The 24,452-nt window shown below is 49.6% G+C and overlaps 1 protein-coding gene across 4 annotated transcripts in view; it reads left to right on the top strand.

The window, feature by feature from the left end:
• Positions 1–24,452, top strand: part of CAPZB (capping actin protein of muscle Z-line subunit beta) — a 147,114-nt gene that overhangs the window by 90,058 nt on the left and 32,604 nt on the right. For all 4 annotated transcript variants that reach the window (XM_017851988.1, XM_017851987.1, XM_017851986.1 and 1 more), the window contains exons 3-4: positions 8,290–8,411; positions 15,341–15,454. In XM_017851988.1, coding sequence (XP_017707477.1) covers positions 8,290–8,411; positions 15,341–15,454 — 236 coding nt within the window. The remainder of the gene's footprint in view (positions 1–8,289; positions 8,412–15,340; positions 15,455–24,452) is intronic.

Below are 24,452 nucleotides of genomic sequence, written 5' to 3'. Positions count from 1 at the left end.
CATTAAACCCTAGGTAACCAACCACAATCCCCGCCTTGAGTCGTGTGCCTCATATAAGCGGGTACAGATGCTGCTGCACCTTTGAAGGGGTTACATGCTGGAAAACCCATTGGAAGTAGAAAATGCTTTTAATCCCCCTAACCTGCCAAGCATCATGGCTTCGGCTGGCTGACCCTAAACGTGCTCAGAACATGCCTACAGTTTGGTGAGAGCACCTGGCGCACAGTGGCTGTAGAGTGTCATCACTCACCTTTGTGATCACGGGACTGGTGGGGAGCTGCGGGAGATGCTGTCTCCCTGCGTCATGAGGGAGGATTGGACCGTGCATTGCTAGCCCAGGAAAAGATCAAAATTCAGACTATAGCTTCTACTGAATACCATCGCAAAGTCAAACAAATCTTAAGTCGGAAACATCTGTGTTACTCCACCAGATGTGCTGCATGTACCATTATCTCAACTCTATGGTGCGTGACTTGCTCACTTTTTTTGTTTTTTTTTGTTTGTTTTCTTTTGCTTTGTATTTTGAGACAGAGTCTTGCTCTGTCACCCAAACTGAAGTGCTGTGGCACAATCTCAGCTCGCTGCAACCCACGCCTCCCGGGTTCAAGCGATTCTGCTTCAGCCTCCCAAGTAGCTGAGATTACAGGCATGCGCCACCAAGCCCGGCTAATTTTTGTATTTTTAGTAGAAACAGGGTTTCACTATGTTGGCCAGGTTGGTCTTGAACTCCTGACCTCAGGTGATCCACCCTCCTCTGCCTCCCAAAGTGCTGGGTTCACAGGCATGAGCCACCACACCCAGCCTACCCTTACCTCTTGGGGACGCCTCTGTGGCTGGACTTTGCTGTCAGAGCAGGGCCGCCCATGTCCATCTCTTCCCGTGCTGAGCCCTTGCACCTGACACTGGCCTGGAGCTGGCATTCGGGGTTTATGGAACAGCATGAATTTCTCCTTGACATGGGTGTCGTAACCCCCAGTTCCAGAGACTTGGGAAGGTTATGCTCAGCCAGCAAGTAACCGACCCAGGATTTGAGGCCGTTTGGTTTCAAGGTTGGTGTTTTTACGGAATGCCACGCTGTATATTCTGCTTCTGACACTAGTGTGCATGCCTCTTGAAACCACTTTTATCTATTTAAGAAAGTTTTGGGCCTTCTGCAAAAATAAAAGGAACAAATTGTCACAGAGCCCTCTGCTGGACGTCAGCAGCTGCGGCATCCTGGCGTGGCGATTTCCTCTGAGCGCACCCGAGTACACAGAGTCTGTTTTTGATTCCTATCTCGCTGGTGGTGGGCTCTCGGCCAACAGGCAGATCAAAAGATGGAATGTGTTCATTTGGCCATTTTTTAAAAAACTGAGGTACAAGGGTGCACTTCTTAAAGACAAGGGCGCCGTGGGTTAGACTCCGTGGGTCTGAGCTGGTCTGGCTTTTGTGCTTTTTTTAAAGGTTCATCTCAAGTTTCTTTTTCTGGTTGAACAATTTTTTTCAACATTAATAACTAATGGAGAAGAGGAAGAGGCAAAGTAGAACCATATGGCGGCATAAACACGAACCTCACTTGTGGCCGGAAACTTCTGATTTGTATCTCTTCGTGTGATCAGCTGTTGGGTTGGGTGATTTAAAAAAAAAAAAAAAAAAAGGTTCAGTTTGGGCAAAAGCAAGAATGTCTTTCGTTTCTTTTTCAGCCTAACTGTGCTGGGTCTGCATGTCCTTCCTCGGACACTGGCCCCTAGCTGCGTGGCTCTGGTCAAGTTGTTTCTCTAAGGCCCCTTTTCCCTTTCTTTAAAACAAGGATGGGAGCTTATGTCTGCGTGGAGAGCAGTTTTCGGGATCATAGGGGAGGGCAGGGAGAGCTGCTAGCATAGTGCCCACCTCGCAGGACAGGGCTGTTACGATTACCTGGTCCTTCTACAGATTATTATTCAGGTGTTACCTGAGGCCACTGCCTCAGGTAAGGTCTCTCCCTTACCTTCTACCTTCTGGGCGTTTTTCTTCTCCCTGCCCTAGTTCACTTTACCCACTCCCTACCCGTCTTTCCAGTGGCCCCCGGGTACCACTGAGCCCGGCGAAAGTATCGGTGGTGAAGGACTTGCGGCTCCTGCTCCCCGGGGTGGGCACACTCCTGTGGCAGCAGAGAAAGTGGTGGAGCCCCGAACTCCCCACCAGAAAGACGGCAGGCACCATCCTGACCAGTGTAGTGTTTATTATTCCAAGTCACTGGGAATTATGTTTAAATCCCCCCAATAGCCTGGATTGGTCTGACACCTTTGGTGTTATCTGAACGTCCCCTCCAAGGCTGTTAGGCAGTTCAGATGGGTGGTTTAGACAGAAACCATCCGGCTGCCACATGTCGGCACCACTCCTCCTCCTCAGAGGCCCTCCCTGGCTTTGGAGGCGACAGAGCCAGTGCCACACGCACCCCAGAGTGAACTCTCGGCTTTGTTTGGACCTGTCGTTTCATTTAAATCGCTGTACAAACCCATGGCCCGTGACACTTAATGTGATTTCTTCCACTGCTCTAAGCACTCGACATGGTAGAGGGCGGGGGCCAGGGTTCAGATGAGCATAGGGACTGGTTAGATTACCGAGATACACTGTCTTTATTCTGTTTCTGTAATATGACCTCAGACCACAGGATTAATATCCACTTACATGGAATCAGCATGCATTGACCGATCCCTGCTGCCGTGGGCGTGATGCTGCGCTGAGGCTGAAGGGCCTGTCTTGGCCTCTGTAGGTGTGGAGTCAATTCACAGTGAAAAATGCTAAGTGGTGAGGAAGGAGTAAGGTGAAAGCCATTGACAGTATTAGAACAGCCATCCCTAAAGCATTTAGGATTCAGTCGATAGTAGTGTTACTGCAGGAATTCTGAAGAATTTGACATCTTCATAAAGAAGTTGGAGTTTGGGCCAGGCCCTGAAGGATCAGTAAGATTTAAGAGAGCAGTGAGGGATTGGCTGTCAGATTTAGTAAATAAAAATACATGACCTGGCCAGGCGCGGTGGCTCACGCCTGTAATCCTAGCACTTTGGGAGGCCGAGGCGGGCGGATCATGAGGTCAGGAGATCGAGACCATCCTGGCTAACACGGTGAAACCCCTCTCTACTAAAAATACAAAAAGTAGCTGGGTGTGGTGGCACGTGCCTGTAATCATAGCTACTCAGGAGGCTGAGGCAGGAGAATGGCCTGAACCTGGGAGGCAGAGCTTGCGGTGAGCCGAGGTCGCGCCACTGCACTCCAGTCTGGGCGATAGAGCAAGACTCCGTCTCAAAAGAAAAAAGAAAAAAGAAAAAAAATACATGACCTGGCCAGGCGCAGTGGCTCATGCCCGTAATCCCAGTACCTTGGGAGCCTGAGATGGGTAGATCACGTGAGGTCAGGAGTTCAAGACCAGCCTGGCCAACATGATGAAACTGTCTCTACTAAAAATACAAAAATTAGCCAAGCATGGTGGCATGCACCTGTAGTCCCAGCTACTGGGGAGGCTGAGGGAAGAAGATCGCTTGAACCCAGGAAGCAGAGGTTGTAGTGAGCCGAGATCACACCACTGCACTCCAGCCTGGGTGACAGAGCTGGACTCCATCTCATTGAGAAAAAAAAAAACACACATGACCCATGTAACCTTTAGGAAGTATTCATACTAAAATGTTATTGTGTATCTAAAATTCAGACTGAACCAGCCTTCCTCTATTTTATCCAGCAGCCCTCAATGGGGAAGATGTTTAAGTAGAGGAATGCACGTGCATGTTCAGGGAGTAGTGAATGGGACCATGTGGTTGGTTGAGGATGTTCAGGCAGAGGCAGAGAGATGGCGCGGGTATGAGATGGGATCAGTGGTGGTGCCAGGTCATGACTCATGCACCTTTGGCTGGCTGCTGTGGTCCAAGTCTGTGGGCACACCATGCATTATTCCACACTTCTCATTTCCCATGACAACGAAAATGTTACTATTCCAGAGCAGATTGTCTTTCATCGAAAGAAACAGGGCTGATGGAAATATGGCCAAAACTATGGCCCAACTTGCGAGTTGTTCCAAAAGGCAAAAACGGTGCCTGCTTGGGTGAAGTCAGTTGGCCATATCAAGTCCCAGATGCTTTTCGCTGTAGGACAAGCAGTGCCAGTTTTTGAGTTCCAGTTTAAATATATGTTTTTCTGGGGCTGGTTAGTACCTGGCATACTGGCTTTCAGAAGTCCTGTCACAGATCTTCAAGGGTGGTCTGTCTCCGTGCAGCTCATCTACTGTGTTTGACAAATGAACCATCTGGGTCTTTGCCTAAGGTTCCGTGGCCAGCTCACAGCAGAGCCGAGGCTAGAACCCAGGTCTCTTAGTTCTCACTCTTTCCACCATTGCTGTGGCTCCTTGAGGTCATATGTTAATAAAAATGCCAGGGCTTTCATGACAGCTCCGGTTCTCTTTGTTCAGTGCTTTCCTACCACACCACGGTTCGGATCTGAGAGTGCTGGGTTGGAACCACACGTGAAGCTTGTCATCAGCATCCATTCAAATTTAGTTCTGGACAAGTGCTTTTGCTAAAGATTCCCATTACCTGCCAATTTATTAATTTAAAAATAAAGTTGTTGTAAAACTCCTCCTTTCCTCCCTCCTTTCTTTCCTTCCTCCCAAATATATTAAGCATTTGCTGTGTGTCAGGCACAACTACAGGCACTGAGAATGCCGCAGTGAATAAGATTGAAGTCCTTGCCCCGGTAAAACTTACATTCTAGTGAGGGATACAGACAACTGATCAATGAAAAAATATTCCACCTGGTGTTAAGTGCTAGGAAGAAATTATTCAGATGCTTTTGATTCATAGATGAATCTCTTGGATAAGAGTAGAGTCAAGCCTCTTTTACACCAAACCCCATTTTCTTTTTTTTCTTTTTAATTTTTTTTTGTTATACATTAAGTTCTAGGGTACATGTGCATAACGTGCAGGTTTGTTACATAGGTTACTTGTGCCAGTTGGTGTGCTGCACCATCAACTCGTCAGCACCATCAATTCATCATATATTATCAGGTATAACTCCCAATGCAATCCCTCTCCCCCATCCCCCTCCCCATGATAGGCCTCCGGTGTGTGATGTTCCCCTTCCCGAGTCCAAGTGATCTCGTTTTCAGTTACCCACCTATGAGTGAGAACATGCGGTGTTTGGTTCTGTTCCTGGTGATAGTTTGCTACGAATGATGGTTTCAGCTGCATCCATGTCCCTACAAAGGACGCCAAAACTCACCCTTTTTTATGGCTGCATGGCAATTCCATGGGGTATATGTGCCACATTTTCTTAATCCAGTCTGTCACAGATGGACATTTGGGTTGATTCCAAGTCTTTGCTATTGTGAATAGTGCCGCAATAAACATACGTGTACATGTGTCTTTGTAGTAGAATAATTTATAATCCTTTGGGTATATACCCAGTAGTGGGATGGCTGGGTCATATGGTACATCTAGTTCTAGATCCTTGAGGAATTGCCATACTGTTTTCCATAATGGTTGAACTAGTTTACAATCCCACCATCAGTGTAAAAGTGTTCCTATTTCTCCACAGCCTCTCCAACACCTGTTGTTTCCTGACTTTTAATGATTGCCATTCTAACTGGTGTGAGATGGTATCTCATTGTGGTTTTGATTTGCATTTCTCTGATGGCGAGTGATGATGAGCATTTTTTCATGTGTCTGTTGGCTGTATGGATGTCTTCTTTTGAGAAATGTCTGTTCATATCCTTTGCCCACTTTTTGATGGCAAACCCCATTTTCTTGTGAGCTTTCCTATGTTGGGGCGACTTGGCTGCAAGCAGTGTTTCTGGTGGGAGGAGGGAAGCAGCTGGCTGCAGGCGAAACTGGAGTGAAGCACCGGATCCTCACAGGTACGTGTGTACCCCGTGCCTGAAGCAGCATAGTGAATTCAGGTGTGATCCAGGCTAGTGTTGCTATCTGAGAGTAACAGGTGACAGATGATACTGTCTAAAGGAAGGGAGAGGAATATGTCAGTCTGAATGTGTCAGAGACTGAATGTGTCAGTCAGTAACATACGTGCATTTCCCTGTGCCAGCTCTGCTCTGAACACTGATGCATTATCTCATGTGACTCCTGAAAATCACATGGGGATGGGCACCCAGATGGGTTGGTTTTATTATCTCCATTTTACAAGTATGGAAACCAAGTCTTAGTAGAGAAGTAAAATGACTTACCCAGGCCCTAAAGCTGCTTGTACGCAGTGGAGTCAGAAAGTCTAACTTCAGACCCTATTTGCTCAGTCTCTACTGTAATTGAGGAAAAATTGGGCTAATGGTGTCAGGACTCCAACCAGAGAGAATGGGTTCCAGGCAAAAGTTGAGGCCCAACAGATAAGCCAAGGCAACAGCCCAGTATTATAAATGGAGGAGATTAGGGACAGGCGTGATGTGTTAGGCGAGGTGGCTTCACTGGCTGTGGCAGCACAGCAAGGCTCCTTCCAGGTCCCAGATGGCCTTGAGTGGAAGCTGTTAGACCTTCCTTCCTCAACCAGAACTTACTTCCAGGTGAAGGGCTCTGTGGCCACAGCTGAGCAGGGCTGGGGCTAGGAGAGGGCTCTTTGCCACCATAGGGTGCCTTTGGCATGCACTGTCCTTCCCGTTAGCTGGACATTAAACCAAAGTTAGAAGGGGAGGAGAAGGGAGTTTGGACTCATCTGGCCCTGGTTTTGTTTTCTGTCTTCACTACTTGCTTCTTGTGTGGCCCTTGGGTAACTTAATGACTCCGGGCCTCAACTCTAATCTGTAAAATGGGACTTTGCATAGCCACTTTGCAGAATGTGTGTGAGCTTTCAAGTCAACAATATGCTCTATATAAAGGGCCTACCATAGTGCGTGGTGCATGGCAGGCACATGGAAATGGTAAAGGGCATGATATTATCACCAAAACCAACTTTGAAAGTAACACCCATTTTTATTATGTTTGTTTGGAAAGGGCAGATACACATGGAGAAAGAATTCTGAAAACAAGCACAGGTACGGGCCAGGCCCGGGGGCTCACACCTGTAAGCCCAGCACATTGTACACAGGGGTTGGTGGTGTATGTCTGTCTCTTTGGGTGCTGTCCCCTGTACAAGAAACAGATCATCTCACCAAGGCCAGAATTTCTGTGAGTCACCAGGCAGGTTTACAGTCCTTTAGTTGTGCTGGATGTTGCTTTCCAAGCTGAGTTCTAAGGCACCCTGGAGGGGCAGTGGAGGAGCCCATGGAGGCTGGGTGGTCTCTGTGGTGGTGGGACTCCCTGTCCCTGTCCATCTCTTGGATGGTGGCAAGGGTCTTCGGGAAGAACATAGGAACCACTGTCACTGTCATCCCACCTGCTGAGCTGCTCTGCTGCTGTCTTTGCCGTACAATTTAACTTTTTCCATTGGGAAGGGTTATTGGTGCAGTTGGCAGGCACTTTCCGGTAAATGATATGGTGGGGCCCCCATAAACCCAGGCCCATGAAACAAATAAGTCAGCACATTGAAAATATAGCATGGAAGTGACTCAAGCCTGAAGGAATCCATTTCTGAAAGTGCTGCCATCCCTGTCTGGGAGATTTTGGTAGAAATTGATGTTTGAGTTGGGAGGAGGAGGCCAGTGGCCTGGTTACTTGCAGAGCCTTGTGTCAGAGTCGCAGCATTGGCCCAGAGTTTGAGTCCTGCCAGCCCCCAACCACAGGGTCATCCTTCTTGGTGAGGCAGCCTCCTGGCCGGCCAGCCAGGGATGAGCCCACTGGGGCTCCATGCTGTGGGAGCCGGGGTGAAGCTGTCTTTGCAGCAGATAGAGTTGACTCTACAAGCCAACTGGTAACACTTGGCTAGGGGCCTGGAAAGTATTGGAGACTCCACCCAGCATGGGAGCCTGTGGGAGTTCCCTGGCACGGACGAGTTATTCTACTCCGAGTTCTTTAGATTCCTGTGTATTTGAAATGTTGACCTTCTTCTCAGGACTTCAGCTTGTACTTTGCCCACCAGAGACCAATACCAAGCACATACACACTGAAATTTACTAGGCCACCCTGGTGACCAGGTCGTTAAAGCTGCACACAGTTTTTGGAAGGAAGACCGTATTGAAAATCACGCTCCGCTGTAATTCAAGAATGGGTTTCTTAATACAGGGACACAGTTGGTGTCAGACACATGTGGAAAAGAAAAGAATAGGCCCGTAATTTTGGCTCAGTACCCAGGGCCAGATGTTAAAGGTACTGACCATGATATGGCTGCAGTATTGTTAGCCACCTGAGTTTGGTGTGCTATTTTAACCTCTGTTTCGACCTTGTCCTTTCTCTCTGCCAGGTCCCCAGTCTATGTGAGGATCTCCTGTCTTCTGTTGACCAGCCACTGAAAATTGCCAGAGACAAGGTGGTGGGAAAGGATTACCTTTTGTGTGACTACAACAGAGATGGGGACTCCTATAGGTGAGCTCATGCCCCGGGTATGCAGCAGGCACACCAGCCACATGCGGGCTGCCGTGGGTGCCTGCTGCAGAGCACGGGGACCTTGGACTTGGGCAGCTGGCAGCCCATCCAGCCTTCCTTCCATTTGTTGGCTGCCCTCCTCTCCTTTCTTCTCTTGTCCTCCCCATTCTTCTCCTCCTTCCATCTGTTATTCCAGTCATGCAGCAGATGTGTGAGGAGTGCCACCCACAAGCATGGGAGATAGAGCAGTGGACAAAAGGCCCCCTGCCTTTATGGATCTTCCAGTCTAACAGGAGAGGGATGTTGTTCCCGAAAACAGCTGTTCTGTTATAATTGCGTTCAGGCCTGCAAAGGGCAGCGTACAGAGTGTGCCTATGATGAGGATCCTGAGGGCAGGGAGGGTCTCTGTGGTTAAGGGATCTACGGACGCAGCTCTGTCAGATACGCAACTCTCTTCTCTCTTTACATCACCTCGCCCAAGGCTGTAAATAACTAAGTTGACATTAGTCCCTGCCCTGGGTGTCTGATCACCAGGTCTAGCATAGGAGACACATTGGGTAACTGATAACTGTATGATGTGATTCATACAGCCAGTGCAAAGTCTGTTCAGGGTGGGAGAGGAGCACAGAAGAGGCCATGGTCAACTCCAGGAGGACTTCCTGAAGGAGGTGATGTCTGTGCTGGGTTTTAAGAGCATGTAGGAGTTATACCTCTATTTTTCAAGAGTGAGAATTCTTAAACTAGCCCAGTGTTTCCGTGATGAATTGCAGTAGTCACTGCCTTGGAGAACAGTAGAGGAACACAGCCTGCTTTAGGTTTATTTGGCGGCCACAGAACCAGGGCTGTCTTGAAGCTTCACCCTAATGCTCTCTTTGGAGACGCGGCAACGCTTCTGGGAAGTCAAAGCAGAAAAAACGATCAGGAGTCAGCCACTGTGGGCTTCAGACCAGCACAGCTCCCTGTGTCAGTGGGACTTTGACAAATCCCTTCTTGTTGCTGGTCTTTTAGTTTTGTCATCTGTAAAATGGAAATAATAGCATTTGTTTACTCAACAGAATGCTTCCTAAAGAAAATAAAGAGGACAGTGGGAGAGAGGGAGAGGACAGGCAGGCAGGGAAGGCTCTCCCACAAGTGGGAACTGGAGGATGAAAAGGTCCAGGTCTGGGGAAGAGCCTGCTGGGTGCTGAGGCCCTGGGTGATGAGCTCGCCAGGATCGAGCTGGCAGAAGGCCAGAGGTGGAGAAGGCAGTGAGGGGAGGGCGGTGGGGGCGGAGATGAGGGAGGAGGCATGGCCAGGGCAGGTCTGGCAGGGTCTTGAAGCCCAGGCTGAGGGTAATAAAAGTTAGCACAGCGTTGTTTATTGGGGGATAAAAGAAGTAACACACATGAAATGTTGAATAGCACAGGCCTTGTCATATATGTAAAAAGTTTAATACTGACTTATAAGAGACTAGACAAGTTTTATAATCATGTCCCTTTCCTAGCTTCAAATGAAAATTAGGTAGAGAATATATTTTGCCCTCCTTCAGACCACAGACTAAAGTTGAAATGGTGAGAAGTGGTGAGATTTGAGGTCACTTTTAAAGGTAGAGCCAGCGGCCTCTGCAGGTGGGTGGGGATGGAAGGAGAGGAGGTGGGGTGTGAAGGGTGATCACAAGGCTTCAGACCTGAGCCACTGTTGATTGAGGTGAGGAGGACTCAGGGAGGAGCTGGCATAGGGACAGTTGAAGCTTGAGAGGCCCATTAGATCAACGTGGAGATACCAGGTAGGCTGTGGAGGTATCACGTGGAGTTCCAGGAGAGAGGTCTCGGCTGGGGATGTGGCTGCAGATGTCACAGCATATAGATGGTGATACAGCCCTGAGGCTGGTCAAGTTCATCCTTGAAGGGCTCATTCTGTGCCTGGAACTGCTGGTCACGAGCACGGTGTCCAGGTGCTGTCCTTCTTGGGAGCATCTTGCTCTGTCGCCCAGGCTGGAGTGCAGTGGTGCAAACATGGCCCACTGCACAGGACCATAGGCATGTACCACCATGCCCACCGAATGTTTTTTTTTTTTTTGAGACAGAGTCTCACTCTGTTGCCCAGGCTGGAGTGCAGTGGCACGATCTCAGCTCACTGCAACCTCTGTCTCCTGGGTTCAAGCGGATTCTCCTGCCTCAGCCTCCCAAGTAGCTGGGATTACAGGTGTGCACCATCACGCCCAGCTAGTTTTTGTATTTTCAGTACAGACAGGGTTTCACCACGTTGACCAGGCTGGTCTTGAACTCCTGACCTCAAGTGATCCTCCTGCCTTGGCTTCCCAAAATTTTGGGATTATAGGCATGAGCCACTGTGCCCAGCCCCAGCTAATTTTTTGACTTTTTTTCTTTCTTTCTTTCTTTTTTTGTAGAGATGGGGGCCTCACTTGTTGCCCAGGCTGGCCTCGAACTCCTAGGTTCAAGCAATCCTCCCACTTCAGCTTCCCAAATTGCTAGGATTACAGGTGTGAGCCACATTGCCCAGCCAGGGAGCCACTGATAAAGTGGGTGGACCAGACCAGCCCTTAGAGAAGTCCAGTGAAGGTGGGGAGTGGTCTGACAGACCAGGGAGCAAGCAGGGAGGAGTATTCTTACCTGGCATGCAATTCAGGGAACGCTTCCTGGAGGAGGTGGTCCTTGAACTGGTCTTTCTTAATCAACATCATTATTATATTTATTATTTGCACCTAAAAACTCCAGTTTACTGTGTAAGGCAGCTGTTCTGCAGCATCTGGTAGAAGGACGGGATCATGTCTAGGTCCGTGGCCAGGCCAGGCTCTGAGGGAAACTTGGTACCTGCAGCCCTTCCAGGTCACCCCTTTATCCCCCACCTGCATTCCTGAGGCCCCACCACCGGCTCTGGGGGATCTCAGGCCTTTAGAGAGGAGCCTGGGGTGTGGAGGCAGAAAGTATGTCTTTCCTTTCTCCTCTTCTCGTTATGAGACTTCAAGGTCTTCTGATTCTCTCCACAGATTTCCATCCTGACTGTTTTTGATGGTTTACTTAAATAAGATCCTTATGGTGTGACCGTTGCCAGCAGCACCGTTTGAAACCTGTTAGCTGAAACAAAAAGCCTTCTCGGAGGGAAATGAAAGGCCTGACTTTTGAAATCTAAGCATTCCTGTCCATCTGTCTTTTTTCAAATGGCCTCCATTTAAGCTCTTAAGTGTGTTCTGAGTGCCCCTTCCACTAAGAATATTCTGGGTAATGTTATGATATTTCCCTCAGCTACAATTACCCTGGCTTCGGGACTAACAGCTTGAAATGCTATCGTCTGTGAGCCAGTAGAAATGTGAGTTACAGGCTTCTTGCAAATTGCAGGCCCCCAGTCTGCCTGAGAGATGGGCTCTTGTGTCTAATCAGGGTGCCTTGCAGTAAACGCCGCTTGGGTCGAGTCTTCCTGGCCTACAGGAAGGCAATGGCTGTCATCGAACTGTGGGAACGGTCCTGCCTGTGAGTGTGCTGCAGAGTCTCAAAGGGCCACACGGGGAAGGAGGGAGTTCAGCTCCACCCCCTCAGACTCGTATCCACTCCCCCGGCCAGCAGAAGAACCAAGCCTTGTTTATAGATAAATCATGGTGACAGCATCTTTTCACCTGGATCTTTGTCTCTGAGATCTGCCTTTGTTGATTTGGTGTTTTTGTATTTTAGTGCTTAGGTGCCCCTCAGCATAAAAAAGCCAGAAAGCTGCTCCGTCTCTTGGTTTGGAGGAGCAGAACAGCAGCAGATTCCCCTCTCTTCCTCTCCTGGGCTGTGAGGCTTCAGTCCACCAGCAGCACCCACTTGGCACTGACTCAGGGCTAGATACTGGGGACAAAGGCAGGCAGCACAGGCCCTCTTCTCTCAAAGGCCTCTTGCAATCGAGGGTGAGGGAAGAAGGGCAAGAATAGGACAGGCATGAGGATCAACATCTGTGTGAGAGGGAGTGGGAGGGAGGAGGGAGTGGTGGGTTCTGTTGCGGGGTGGGTGCAAGAATTCATTCTTTTTTATTTATTTATTTATTTATTTGTTTGTTTATTTATTTTTTATTTTTTTTTTTTGAGGCGGAGTCTCGCTCTGTCGCCCGGACTGGAGTGCAGTGGCCGGATCTCAGCTCACTGCAAGCTCTGCCTCCCGGGTTGACGCCATTCTCCTGTCTCAGCCTCCCGAGTAGCTGGGACTACAAGCGCCCGCCACCTCGCCCGGCTAGGTTTTTTTGTATTTTTAGTAGAGACGGGGTTTCACCGTGTTAGCCAGGGTGGTCTCGATCTCCTGACCTCGTGATCTGCCCGTCTTGGCCTCCCAAAGTGCTGGGATTACAGGCTTGAGCCACCGCGCCCGGCCTCTTTTTTATTTTTATTTTTTTTACAACTGTGATTGGACAAGAAGAATTCATTCATTTTTTTTTTTTTTTTCTTTCCCCGAGATGGAGTCTTGCTCTGTCGCCCAGGCTGGAGTGCAGCAGTGCGATCTTGGCTCACTGCAACCTCTGGCTTCTCCTGCGATTCTCCTGCCTCAGCCTCCTGAGTAGCTGGGGTTACAGGTGCATGCCACCACACCCAGCTATTTTTTTGTATGTTTAGTAGAGATGGGGTTTCACCATGTTGGCCAGGCTGGTCTCCAACTCCTGAGCTTGTGATCCTCCCGCCTCGGCCTCCCAAGGTGCTGGGATTCCAGGCATGAGCCACCGCGCCCGGCCAGATTCATTCTTAAAAACATTTTTTTTTTTAAATGAGCGTGTAGTTGAGTGCCAGGCACTGTTCTAGGTGCTGAGCAACCTGAAGAGAAGATGACAGAAAAGGCTCTTGCCCCCTCATAGCTGAGGTTCTAGAGTGAGCTATCCACATTCACATTGATTCTGATTAAATAAAATTAAGAATGTAGTCACTTGTTCATACTGGTCACATTGTAAGTATGCAAGCAGCCCCACATGGCTCGTGACTGGCTTTGGACAGCACAGATTGAGAACATCTCCATGTCTCAGGAAGCTCTGTTGGGCACCCCCGTTTCAGAGGGAGGAGCAGCAGCTACAAGAACCGGCACGCCAGCCTGCGCTTGGCTTCTCAGGAGAACCGAGCCATCTATTGTGGGCGGCATGCCTGTCTTCCCAGCCATCTGGGGTCCCAGCTTGTTGACAGTTTCCTTCCCATGGTGTGCACATGGTCCAATGTGACCATGAAAACTGACTGCTGGTCATGGGGCCACAAGGGGTGTCTCATCCCATTCTTGCAAAGTCTTTACCAAAACTGCAATGAGCAGCAGAAAGTGGTCGGCTTGGAAAGAAGGATTTCCAAAGACTCGTTCTGCTTGGAGGTGATCAGGAGTATAATGCCTGCCTGGAGACTCTTTGGGGACACCAAGCACAGCAACTCTTCCCCGACACACGTGTGAACCAGCCTCTGAGAAAGCTGCCTGCGGGTGGCTGGTGGAAGAGGCTGCCCAGCTTATTCTGGTTCCATGCTCCATGATCTACTGATGGAGGTGCGTGGTGGAGCATCACTTAACCAAGAAGAAAGATGTCTGTGCCCAGAATTCGTTAAAACTGGGGTTTGGAAGATGATGAGCATGCTTTTTTTTTTTTTTTTTTTTTTTTTGCTTAACATGCATTCCACATCACAGTGATGCGAATGAAGGTCTGTGGTCAGGAGGGGATGTGGAAAAGGCAGTGTGGGTCTCTGACAGTGGAAACACCGAGGTGTTTAGACCAAGAGTGTGAAAGACTTTTTCTAAATTCCATGTTGTCTTCTCTGTCTTTTCATTCCTGTTTCACCTTTTTAATTCTGCTACTTTCTCTGAACACTTGGCCCTCTGAACCCTACCTGCAGGAATTAATGAGTAGATCTTTCCCTTATAACCCCCTTTCCAGTTCTCTGTGTGATTAAATGCTTTCCTGATGTGGCAAAATAATTTCAAGAAATACAGCAAGTCTTTTGGGCTGCAAAAAGACTGGTTCTCATTACTTAGCAGTCTTTATATGTGTGCATAACCCTTGGATGTTGGAAAAGCTGTCCTCTGTTCACATGGAGAACCTGATCGCTCAGGTCTTCTAATGTAATCAGCATTTCCCTGTGGAGCTGTGTCTCTTGCCTGCCTCTGTACCTGACAGCTGTCTTCTTAATGCTTACTGTGTAACAAGGTCTTAAAGTTTATCTAGAGCCTCCAGCAAGTCAGGGAGGAGAGTGGGCATCTGTTGAACTATAAGGTGGTGAACACATGGCCAGGCGCGGTGGCTCACACCTATAATCCCAGCACTTTGGGAGGCTAAGGCAGGCAGATCACTTGAGGCCAGGAGTTTGAGACCAGCCTGGCCAACACAGCCAAAAATCAGCCGGGCCTGGTGGCTTGCATCTACTCAGGAGGCTGAGGCACGAGAATCGCTTGAACCCGGGAGGCGGAGGTTGGTGGTGAGCCAAGATTGCGGCACTGCACTCCAGCCTGGGCGACAGAGACAGAGCAAGGCTCTGTCTGAAAAAAAAAAAAAAAGAAGAAGGAAAAAAAAATAGGTGGTGAACACGAAACTGAGAAAGCGGGTAAGAAAGAATTAGCATTTGTTGAACACTGACAGTCTGGCAAGCTCTGGTCTGGGCGCTTGATCTGCTTGTCTCGTTTCTCATGACAGCCCTGTGTGCAGAGCAAGTAGCAGCCGCATTTTACACAGGAGGAAAGTGAGGCTCAGGGAATTGGGACACTTGCTGAGCGTTCACAGCCAGTGAGAGGTGGAGCACGGGCGCGCGTCCCAGTCTGCCTGCATCAGAGCCCTTGTTGTCCAAACCTCCAGAAAGCCCTGTTTGTTGCCAGGACCCAGAAAAACCTTTGTTGGAGCTAGCAGCTTTGCCTCCGAAATTTCAGATAGCCAGGGCTCAGGCTCCCTGCTCACTGGCCATGTCTTCATGGAATGATTCATGGAATGTACTTTTCCTTCCTTCCCTCCAGGTCACCATGGAGTAACAAGTATGACCCTCCCTTGGAGGATGGGGCCATGCCGTCGGCTCGGCTGAGAAAGCTAGAGGTGGAAGCCAACAATGCCTTTGACCAGTATCGAGACCTGTGAGTCACTTTCTCCTGTTGTACTTTAGCTCTTGTGATTTTTGAGAGGTAAATCCTAAGTGGCAGTGTTCTATCTTGAATCTGTTACCTGGCCAAGCATTCTCCCTTGAATCTGTTAACTGGCTCACCTAACTAAAATTGGGAGCCATCCATAGCAGGATGCAGGGCACTCGTTTGATGGTTGGGTTGGTTATGAGATGACTCGGTCATAGAATGCTACCATACTTCACTATGTGTTGTTCCCCTGCATCATGATTCATCATAACAGCAGGTACCACAGTACAGCGCCTACTGTGTGTAAGAAACAATGCCAGATATTTCTACATAGCATCTCAAATCCTCACAAACATAGCTCGTTTAGTCCTCGTTTCTCAGATGAAGAAATTAAGACACAGATTAAAGTGTTTGTCCACAGCAAGGGGTAGAGGCAGGAATTAAAGTCAGGCCTGTTTATCTCCAAAGGTGCTTATGGATTTTTTGCCGTACCACACGCTCAGTTCTGACCTGGAGCTCAGGGGCCTCCACCTCCAGCTGCTCCCAGGCCGGGATGAGCGCAGTCCTTACAGGGTGGGAGCAGAGCAGCAAACATCTTCCTGAATCCTGAGTTGTTCGCAGCAAACATCTTCCTGAATCCTGAGTTGTTCGCAGCCTCGGCACCTGCCTTAAAAAGCGTTTTGCTAGATCTGTTGAGATTTCTTCCTGCTCCGTCTGATCCTGCCTCCCAGCACTGCAGCACCAACATGTCACTTAATTGTTCAGGTTTACAGGCAAGGACTCCAGAGAAAGTTAGCCATAATCAACAGAATCTCTTTTATAATTAAGTTCTATACTGAAAATATATCTAAACTGTAAAATAGGCAATACTAATTCAAGTTGGCAGGCTTTTTTCTGTAAAGAACCAGATACTAAACGTTTTAGGCTTTGCAGGCCACATAAGGTCTCTGTTGCTGCTTCTTGGTTTGTTTTCTCTTTAACCTTTAAAATGTAAAATTCACCTCTTGAGCTTTGAGATGGGTGGGGCTTGGCCTCCAGTCTGTAGTTCGCCCACCCCTGGCCTAGGATGTAAGCAAGAAAATGGACACAAGAAAAGGAATCATCCCAACAGTGTCAAAAAGGTAGTGCTGCCCTACTTAGTGTGAGGGGTTCATGTCTTCACTTTGCAGGTATTTGGAGTGGCTGTATAGTTCACGGCAGCTTGCTGTAACACATAAAGAATTTCTGGCAGGCACAGTGGCTCACACTTGTAATCCCAGCACTTTGGGAGGCCAAGGTGGGCACGTGGCTTGCGCCCAAGAGTTTGAGACCAGCCTGGGCAACAGGGTGAAACCCCATCTCTACGGAAAAAAAAAAATACAAAAATTCACTGGCTCTGGTGGCATGCGACTGTAGTCCGAGCTACTTGGTAGGCTGAAGTGCGAGGACCACATGAGCCCAGGAGTTTGAGGCTGCAGCAGTAGCTGTAAGGGCACCACTGCACTTCAGCCTGGGCGACAAGAGTGAGATCCTGCCTCAAAAAAATTAAAAAGTTTCTTTTAGAAGCTGATTTGCGAGGAAAAGGGATACTTCTCAATATCTGACACACAAACAGAAAACCCATAGCACTTAGTAGAATGAAATACACAAGCACAGATCTACGGAAGACAAGAATAAATGGCCTTAAACATTTCAGTGTCCTTGAAACGCATCAGTTTGTAATACAGCCTTATCTTTGGTATCTATTACGTACGAATATTTTATATATGTTATCTTTACTCCTTAACAGGAACCTCTGGGGAAGATGGTTTTGTTCCTCTTTTTACAAATGAGACCAAGGTTCCAAGAGGTTAAATGACTCACACAAGACCACAGGACATGGAGATGAAAAGCTAGGATTTGAAACCATATTTGTCTGAAATTCCCATAAATTGTTGATTTTCACAGTTAAAATAGGCTTCAGTCTTTAAAGGTTATTATATCTAGAACTGTGTCCTATTGTAGAATAGCTCCTTCCCCAGTGATACTGAAAAGCTGACTCATAGCTCTGTGGTAGTTTACTTGTAATGGTTTTTTACTGTCTTCTACCTGCCCATTTGGTAAGAAGCCAATCCAGCCATTAAACAAGAATGCTAGGTAGAATCAGTTTGATATTAAAGTGATAATACTGGTAATAAAATAACGATGGTAAGAACAGTTACCAGTGGCCATGCCAGTGGGCCTCCAGGTGTTCTCTCATTCGGTCTTCACAAGAACCCACGAGAGAGGGCTATCCCCCTCTTACAAACGAGTTGACAGATCAGAAAGGTGATATAACTTACCCAGGTTCACGGAGCTAGTAAGTGATGGAACTGGGATATCAAACCATCCTTATCCAGCTCCAGAGTCCAACATCAATTTATTTACTCAGCAGATGTTTGAGTGCCTCCCATGAGCCTGGTGCTCGCTGCGTACCAGGGATGCACCTCGTGTGGTAGATGAGGCTTCTGCCCTCACCACACTCCATTGTGGAAAAACAAACAGGGGACAAGTGAACAAATCAGTGCTGGCCGGGCGCGGTGGCTCAAGCCTGTAATCCCAGCACTTTGGGAGGCCAAGACAGGCGAATCACAAGGTCAGGAGATCCAGACCATCCTGGCTAACACGGTGAAACCCCGTCTCTACTAAAGAATACAAAAAACTAGCCGGGCGAGGTGGCGGGTGCCTGTAGTCCCAGCTACTCGGGAGGCTGAGGCAGGAGAATGGCGTAAACCCAGGAGGCGGAGCTTGCAGTGAGCTGAGATCCGGCCATTGCACTCCAGCCCGGGCGACAGAGCGAGACTCCGTCTCAAAAAAAAACAAATCAGTGCTGCTGGTAATAACAGGGAGCAGCTGACTTGTTATGTAGAGCGGCCCATGAAGCCTCTTGAGGAGATACTTGACCGAGGTCTGACATCAAGGAAGCCAGCCAGGCAAGGGGACTGGTCGTGGCAGGGTCTCTGAGGCAGGGGCAAACTCACCTGTCTAAGGCCCTGAGACTGGTGCCCCTTGATGTGCACACACAGCTGTCAACCAGCAAGTGCACACCCTCAGCCTCTTTTAAATTGCAAGTTGATTTGAAAGAGATTTGGGCAAAATTGGCCCCCTTTATAGCTTTGTAAACTTCTCAGGAGCCATCTCAGGATACTCCAGGAATACAGCCTGCCCTTTCAGTCAAGTTTGAAGGTGGAAGTGGAACATTCCCCCTTGAAAGTGTTTGCTAGATTTTCCCCCAGCTTAGGGAGCTAACCTGCCATGCATGCCGTCCCCTAAGCCTGAGGAAGTTGCCTGGCCTCACCCCTTCTGTTCTATGAGGAGGCTGTACTCTGGCTTTTTACTGGGCTACATGTTGAGATATGGAGGAGGGGGATTCTGATTTTTTATGAGACATAAGTGTTCATGTTGTTACTCCCTTAATAAAGTGATTCAGATGTGTTGCCTTACTTTGCCATTTAGGGCCAGCCTTGGGGAAGAGCCCAGTTTCATCTTGAACTTCTGCTTCCCTTGTTCACCCTTCCCATCTCATCGTTCACATATGTAACGATACATGGTTTTGTGCTTCTGCAGGGGCTTGGTTGGCCTGTTATCATGAGAATTTCCCTATTATCATTAAAACTCTTCAGAATAATCACTGAATCCTTACAGTGACTGTAGTGCCAGTGGGAGTTACTCCATTTGGCAGCTGATAAAGCTGAGGCTCAGAGAAGTACTCAAGCTGGTTAACACAGCTAGAAAACCACAGGAGCCAGGAGCCATAGCTGAGGCCTCACTCTTCATGCTGGCTCTGGTGAAGCCTTTCCCTTCCCTGGGAAATGTATATTTGTAAGATGGCTTTTGATTTCTGTGTGCCTTTGACTTGCCTACACACTCCTCTCTGAAGGTAAATTGACTCGGTGGAGTTGAAAGAGGGGTGACAAGACAGCATCCTGCCCCCAATTGGGGGTTGAACTGGATAACCCAGACCCCGAGGGTCTGTGACAGTGTGTAGTGGGATCCAGGCCGGTGCCGTTCTGTTCCCAGCACCTCAGGAGGAAGGAGGAGAGGGGAGCACAAGGGCTCAGTGGCCCCACAGGAGAGGCAGGAGGCCCTTCCTTCCCTTGCATGTGCAGGGGCAGTGGAGCCAGGTTTTTCTTGGGTGACAGGGATCGCAGACCACCAAAGGGACAGCAGTTGGAGCTGTCATCCGGGACACCAGAGGCATGAATTTTGAGTCACCCAGTGCCATTGAGGTGTGCTGAGGAGCTCTCTCTCCTGGGACCATATGCGAGGAACATTTTCCCGGCTGAACCACGTGTGACGAACAAACCCATTTATAGTCTAAAAATTAAGAGAACAAGTCCTTTTTTTTCTTTTTAAAAAACATCTTGGTGTACATTGCTCATCTCCAGAAGTTCCCATTCCCAGAGCGCCCCGCGAGGCTGTTGGTGGCCATGTGAGTGACCACAGCAGGCCCTGGAATGCAAGCTCTTTTCCCCATGGCTTTGGAGCAGAGGGGAGTCAGCTGGGTGGCCTTGTCTCCTGAGGAGCATTGGCCAGGGTCACACTCGGTTTTCTGGGGACCAGTTGTTCCATGGGGTGGAGAGGCAGTAGGCCATCGCTTTCTCTTCATCTTTCGTCCAGCCCTTCCCCGTACAAATGCTTTCTCGCAGAAAGACTTGTTTGTTGTCCCCTGAGCGAGGCCACAGCTCTCCCACCTGTCTTCTGTTCAGGTTGGCAGATGGGTTCAGGCAAGGGTCACTCTGAGAGGAGACCTCTACCCAGCGCTCCCGTCTGCAGGCTTGGTCACCCTGAACTGCTGCCTGAGGGGCCAGGAAAGTGGCCGGTGTCCCTGGCCTGGTGAGAGATGGCCGGAGCTTCAACCAGACCCACCCTGCGAGGAGAAAAGGGGAGTGGCTGGAGAAGCCACCCCTTAAGAGCAGGTTGGGCTCGCCCTTGTGCCCAGGAGGACTGCATAGGTGCAGCTGCCACTTTCAGGCCACACACTTCAAGCCTGCGCCCCTGGTGGTTGGGGGTTGGAAGAGCAGACTGTGTTGACAGGGTCTGTAATTCACAACGATTCCAGGTGCTTCTGAATTGTCGGATCCTGATGAATCACAGTTAGGACTATGTTTGACTTGAGCTCCAGCCTCATGACCACCAACCCCATCGAATGACTGAGAGCTGCCAGTCTCCTGCCATGTTGGAGCTCAGAATCCTCCTGTGGGGACACCATGCTGCAGCCAGCTTCCAGGGACTCAAAAGTCTCTTTATGCTGGGAAGGTCACACTGGACTTGGCTCACACAGAGATTTGACCCAAAAAAAGGAATAAAGAGGCCTCGAATACCCTGTTCTACCCCTGCTCCTGCCCCTGCTGTATCCTGCTGGCTCATGCCAGAAGACTGGACTTGCCGTCTGTGGGTATGTTTGTTGGCGGCTGACGTAGCACCCACAGGCACTGGCCGTGTGTGCCACAGTCTGGAACGAGGTCCTTGTCCCCCACCCATTCGCCCATTAGCTTTGTCCTTACTCCTTGAGGCCGTGCTTAAAAAGATGAATGGTGCTTTGGGAGGCCGAGGCAGGAGGATTGCTTAAGGCCAGGAGTTCGAGACCAGCCTGGGCGACATAGCAAGACCCTGTACCTCCAAAAAATAAAATATAAACATTAGTCAGGCATAGAGGCACACACACACACAGGCCTAGCTACTCAGCTGAGGTGCGAGGATCACTTGAGCCCAGGAGTTCAAGGCTACAGTGAGCTATAGTCATGCCATCGTACACCAGCTTGGGTGACAGAGTGATTCCTTGTCTCTGGGGGAAAAAAAAAAACACAACTAAAAAATTAAAAATATGTGAAAGGAGACATTGGTGAAGAGACAGGCTTGAGGGTCCAGAGACCTAGAGCATGATCCAGGCGGCCCATGGGCCACACCAGCCTTCCCAGAGAGCAGAACTTAGCATCTCCCCAGAGGCTCCCTCTGCCACCGGAGAGAAAAATCTTCTTCACTGGATCCTGAGGGAAAGACGTGGATTCTGTCTTCAGGCTCTGAGCTTTGATCCCTGGCTCTGTAAAGGCTCTGACTTTGCAGGGAGTTGGATTTAATCATCAGCACATGGAATCAATGTCAGAATGATGGAGCTGGGCCAGGGGACGGGTTGACCAGCAGGCCTTTCTGGCTTGTAACTCCTTGGAGATGTGGCAGCCCCTCTCCCCTGTGGATTGAAAGGGCCAGCAGTTGGGAGCATGACTCCTTAAGGTGGGCAAAAGGCAAGTAAGGGTGCGGGGGGCTAAGCTGTGTGTCCTCACGGCTTCCTCTGAAGTCTGCTAGCTCCTGGCTTGCCCTGCCCCTGCTGGGCCCCTGCGGCACTCTCACTTCCACGTCCCTTCCATACTGATGATTCCTTTCTCTGTGACATCCTCAGGGGCAGAAGGGATCATAGTAGCACTTTCCCGAGGAGAGTAACCGTCAAGCCCCTGTGGATAGCACTGCCCAAACAGCCTTGTTTTTTAGGTTAAAAGAGCCAATTTGTGCAAATGCTTAGGAGATGACAAGCACATTTTGCTGGAGTGCCGGGGCCAGGTAAGGGTGTTATCTGCTGTCAAGTCACCTTCATTTTCATCACTTTCCCTCCCCAACCAGCCCACCCACCTGGTCCCCAACATCTAGGCTATTCTCTCTACCAAGCCCCGAGATGGTTTTCTGCCTGTAATTGATGGGCCTGGCTCATCCAGGGGATGTCACGAGAACTCAGTGCTGAGGCAGAGGGAAAGGCAATGGAGCGGGCCAGCTCTTGGGCAGCTGACTTGGAGGATCATTTGATGTTCTATCTCGGCAGAGCCGACTCTACTTTCTTAGGTCCAAGCCTAGTCTAGCTCATCAGTCACAAAACCTCATCTTTGACCTAAGTGATCTTGCTTGGGAAATACTTAGAAGTGGAGACTTTGCTGTAGGTCAGGCACCGGCAGCTCTCAGAGGAATATCTTACTGGTGTGAGCGACCAGTGGGCTGCCATGAACCCAAAGATTAACACTTTGATTTTTCAGGTTCCTGGAGAAGACAGGAAACCTTCCCTGCTCGAGCTTTCACAGCAAGTCTGGCCCTGGCCTGTGTCGGCCCCGAGTTCTGCCTGGGACCAGATGTTCTGACCAAAGGGCTGGCACTGCCTTCTTCTAAAGATGATTACTCCCATCTGTGCCAGACGTCTCGCCCCATGCTCTGAAGTCCTTGGCTCTTGGCTTGGAGCAGATAATACCTTCAAACATGCGGTTGTAATTTATTGGCCTTATAAGTTAATTTTAGTGGGTGTGCAATTGATTGAAATCAAAGCCTAATGAAGGCCAGAGTCTGGGGGGTGGAGGAGCAGGGTGGGAGGGAATTTTGTGTTTTTCCTTGCTTCAGTTCCGAGATAATCTTCAAAAGCTTTAATTAGCTTTTCCAATCAGCCCTCCTTGTCTGGAAGAAGTTTATAGAGTGAAACAAGGTTGGCGTCCCCGTGGCAGTCCCAGGGCCCTAGGGCCTCTCCAGGAGTGGAGGAGCCAGGAGCTTGGTGGATGGGCACTCCTAGGCTTTCCAGCACCTGTACCCTCTCTGGGCCATTTCAGAACTGCAGTTGTTCCTGCTCCTTCCCGCCATTTGATGTTTGAGGAACGTTGGCCCAGGAAGGGCAGGACGTCCATGTTCACATGTGAGAAATGTTTGCACCTGATTTCCGGGGTCCTTGAAACTACAGGTTCCCAGCCCCGGGCCCCTCAGTGCACCCCTTCCTCGAGAGGCGAGCATGGAGGAACTGCAGGCGATAGGGGGAGGTTTTCCAGGGAAATAGTGCAGAAGTGTGAGCAGGCAGCTGTAAGTGCTGGGAGGCTTTCCAGGCAGAAGGCACCGCCACCTCACGCCAAAAGCCTCTGACCCTCACCAAGGTGTCTGAGGCCCGGCCACAGAATGGAGAGGACCTTGGCTTTAAAGAGCTTTGGACTGGATTCTCTATTTGTCTATTCTTGCTGACCGACTGTGCGCGAGTGAGTTAACCTCTCTGAGCCTCCGTTTCCTTACCCATCCTGCTGGCTGAGGTGTCACTCAGTGACACACTGTGCGTCAGGCCCCTACTGCATTCAGGCCTTGCCTCCACCCAGCACCTTCCAGGCTGCTGGGTGACAGGGCTCTTTGAATTGTGCAGCAGGTATCTGTATGTGCGTCTTACATTCTGTGCATCTATGATCACGGTATGGGGCTGTTTGGGTGGCGGACCTGGTGGGGTAGCAGGCTTCGTGATCATTCGAGAAAGCTGTGGTTTCAGGATGGAGCTCTTCCGCCACTTCCCACAGCAAGGCCTCCAGGAAATCTCTGTCTCAAAAATGGAATTGATGATTGCTGCTCAGTCTACATCATCAGGATGCAGTGAGGCTGAACAGAGATGCTAGTGGTGCCCGTCTGCAGTGACTGGAGGGAGAGTCCTTGGGATCGGTCACCAGGTCCTTACCGAGAGCCTGCCAGCGACAATGCCATGCGCCCAGAGTCAGTGGCAAATGCATAAGGCCCAGTCCCTCCCTCACCGGGGCCCATGTTTCAACACAGGAACGAGTGAACAGATGAACACAATACTTGCACAATTTGATAAATGCTGCAAAGGAACAAGAGCTGGATCCTGCAGTGGGGAAAAGCGAAGGGTGTGGATGTTAGGGAAGGCTCTGAGGAAGGAACTGTGGGTTAGTTACAGGGGGTTTGCACTTGAGTAGAGAGAGCTAACAGAGCTGGCCTGAGACTGCTGTCCCTTGGAGGCCTGCTTGCCAGCTTGGCCTGCGGCTGGCATCTGGGAACTTGGGTTTCGGGAGGGGTCTCACCACTCCGTGGTAAGAGTGGCTTCCGACGCCTGAACTGTGTGCAAACAGTATGGCCTTCCTTCTCCTTTCCTTGTGGGCATCTGAAATTTTACCAAGTGCTAGGTAGAGGGTGCTTAGCAGTACTGCCCTGGGCATTGAGTTCCTGGCATGCTTCCCCAGTAGACGGCACTTCACACATGCAGTCAAACCCA

This window comes from Rhinopithecus bieti, unplaced genomic scaffold (assembly GCF_001698545.2).
Source record: "Rhinopithecus bieti isolate Rb0 unplaced genomic scaffold, ASM169854v2 scaffold_33652, whole genome shotgun sequence".
Lineage (NCBI taxonomy): Eukaryota > Metazoa > Chordata > Mammalia > Primates > Cercopithecidae > Rhinopithecus > Rhinopithecus bieti.
Note: the sequence above shows the minus strand (reverse complement) of the source record. Positions and strands in the feature narration are given on the sequence as shown.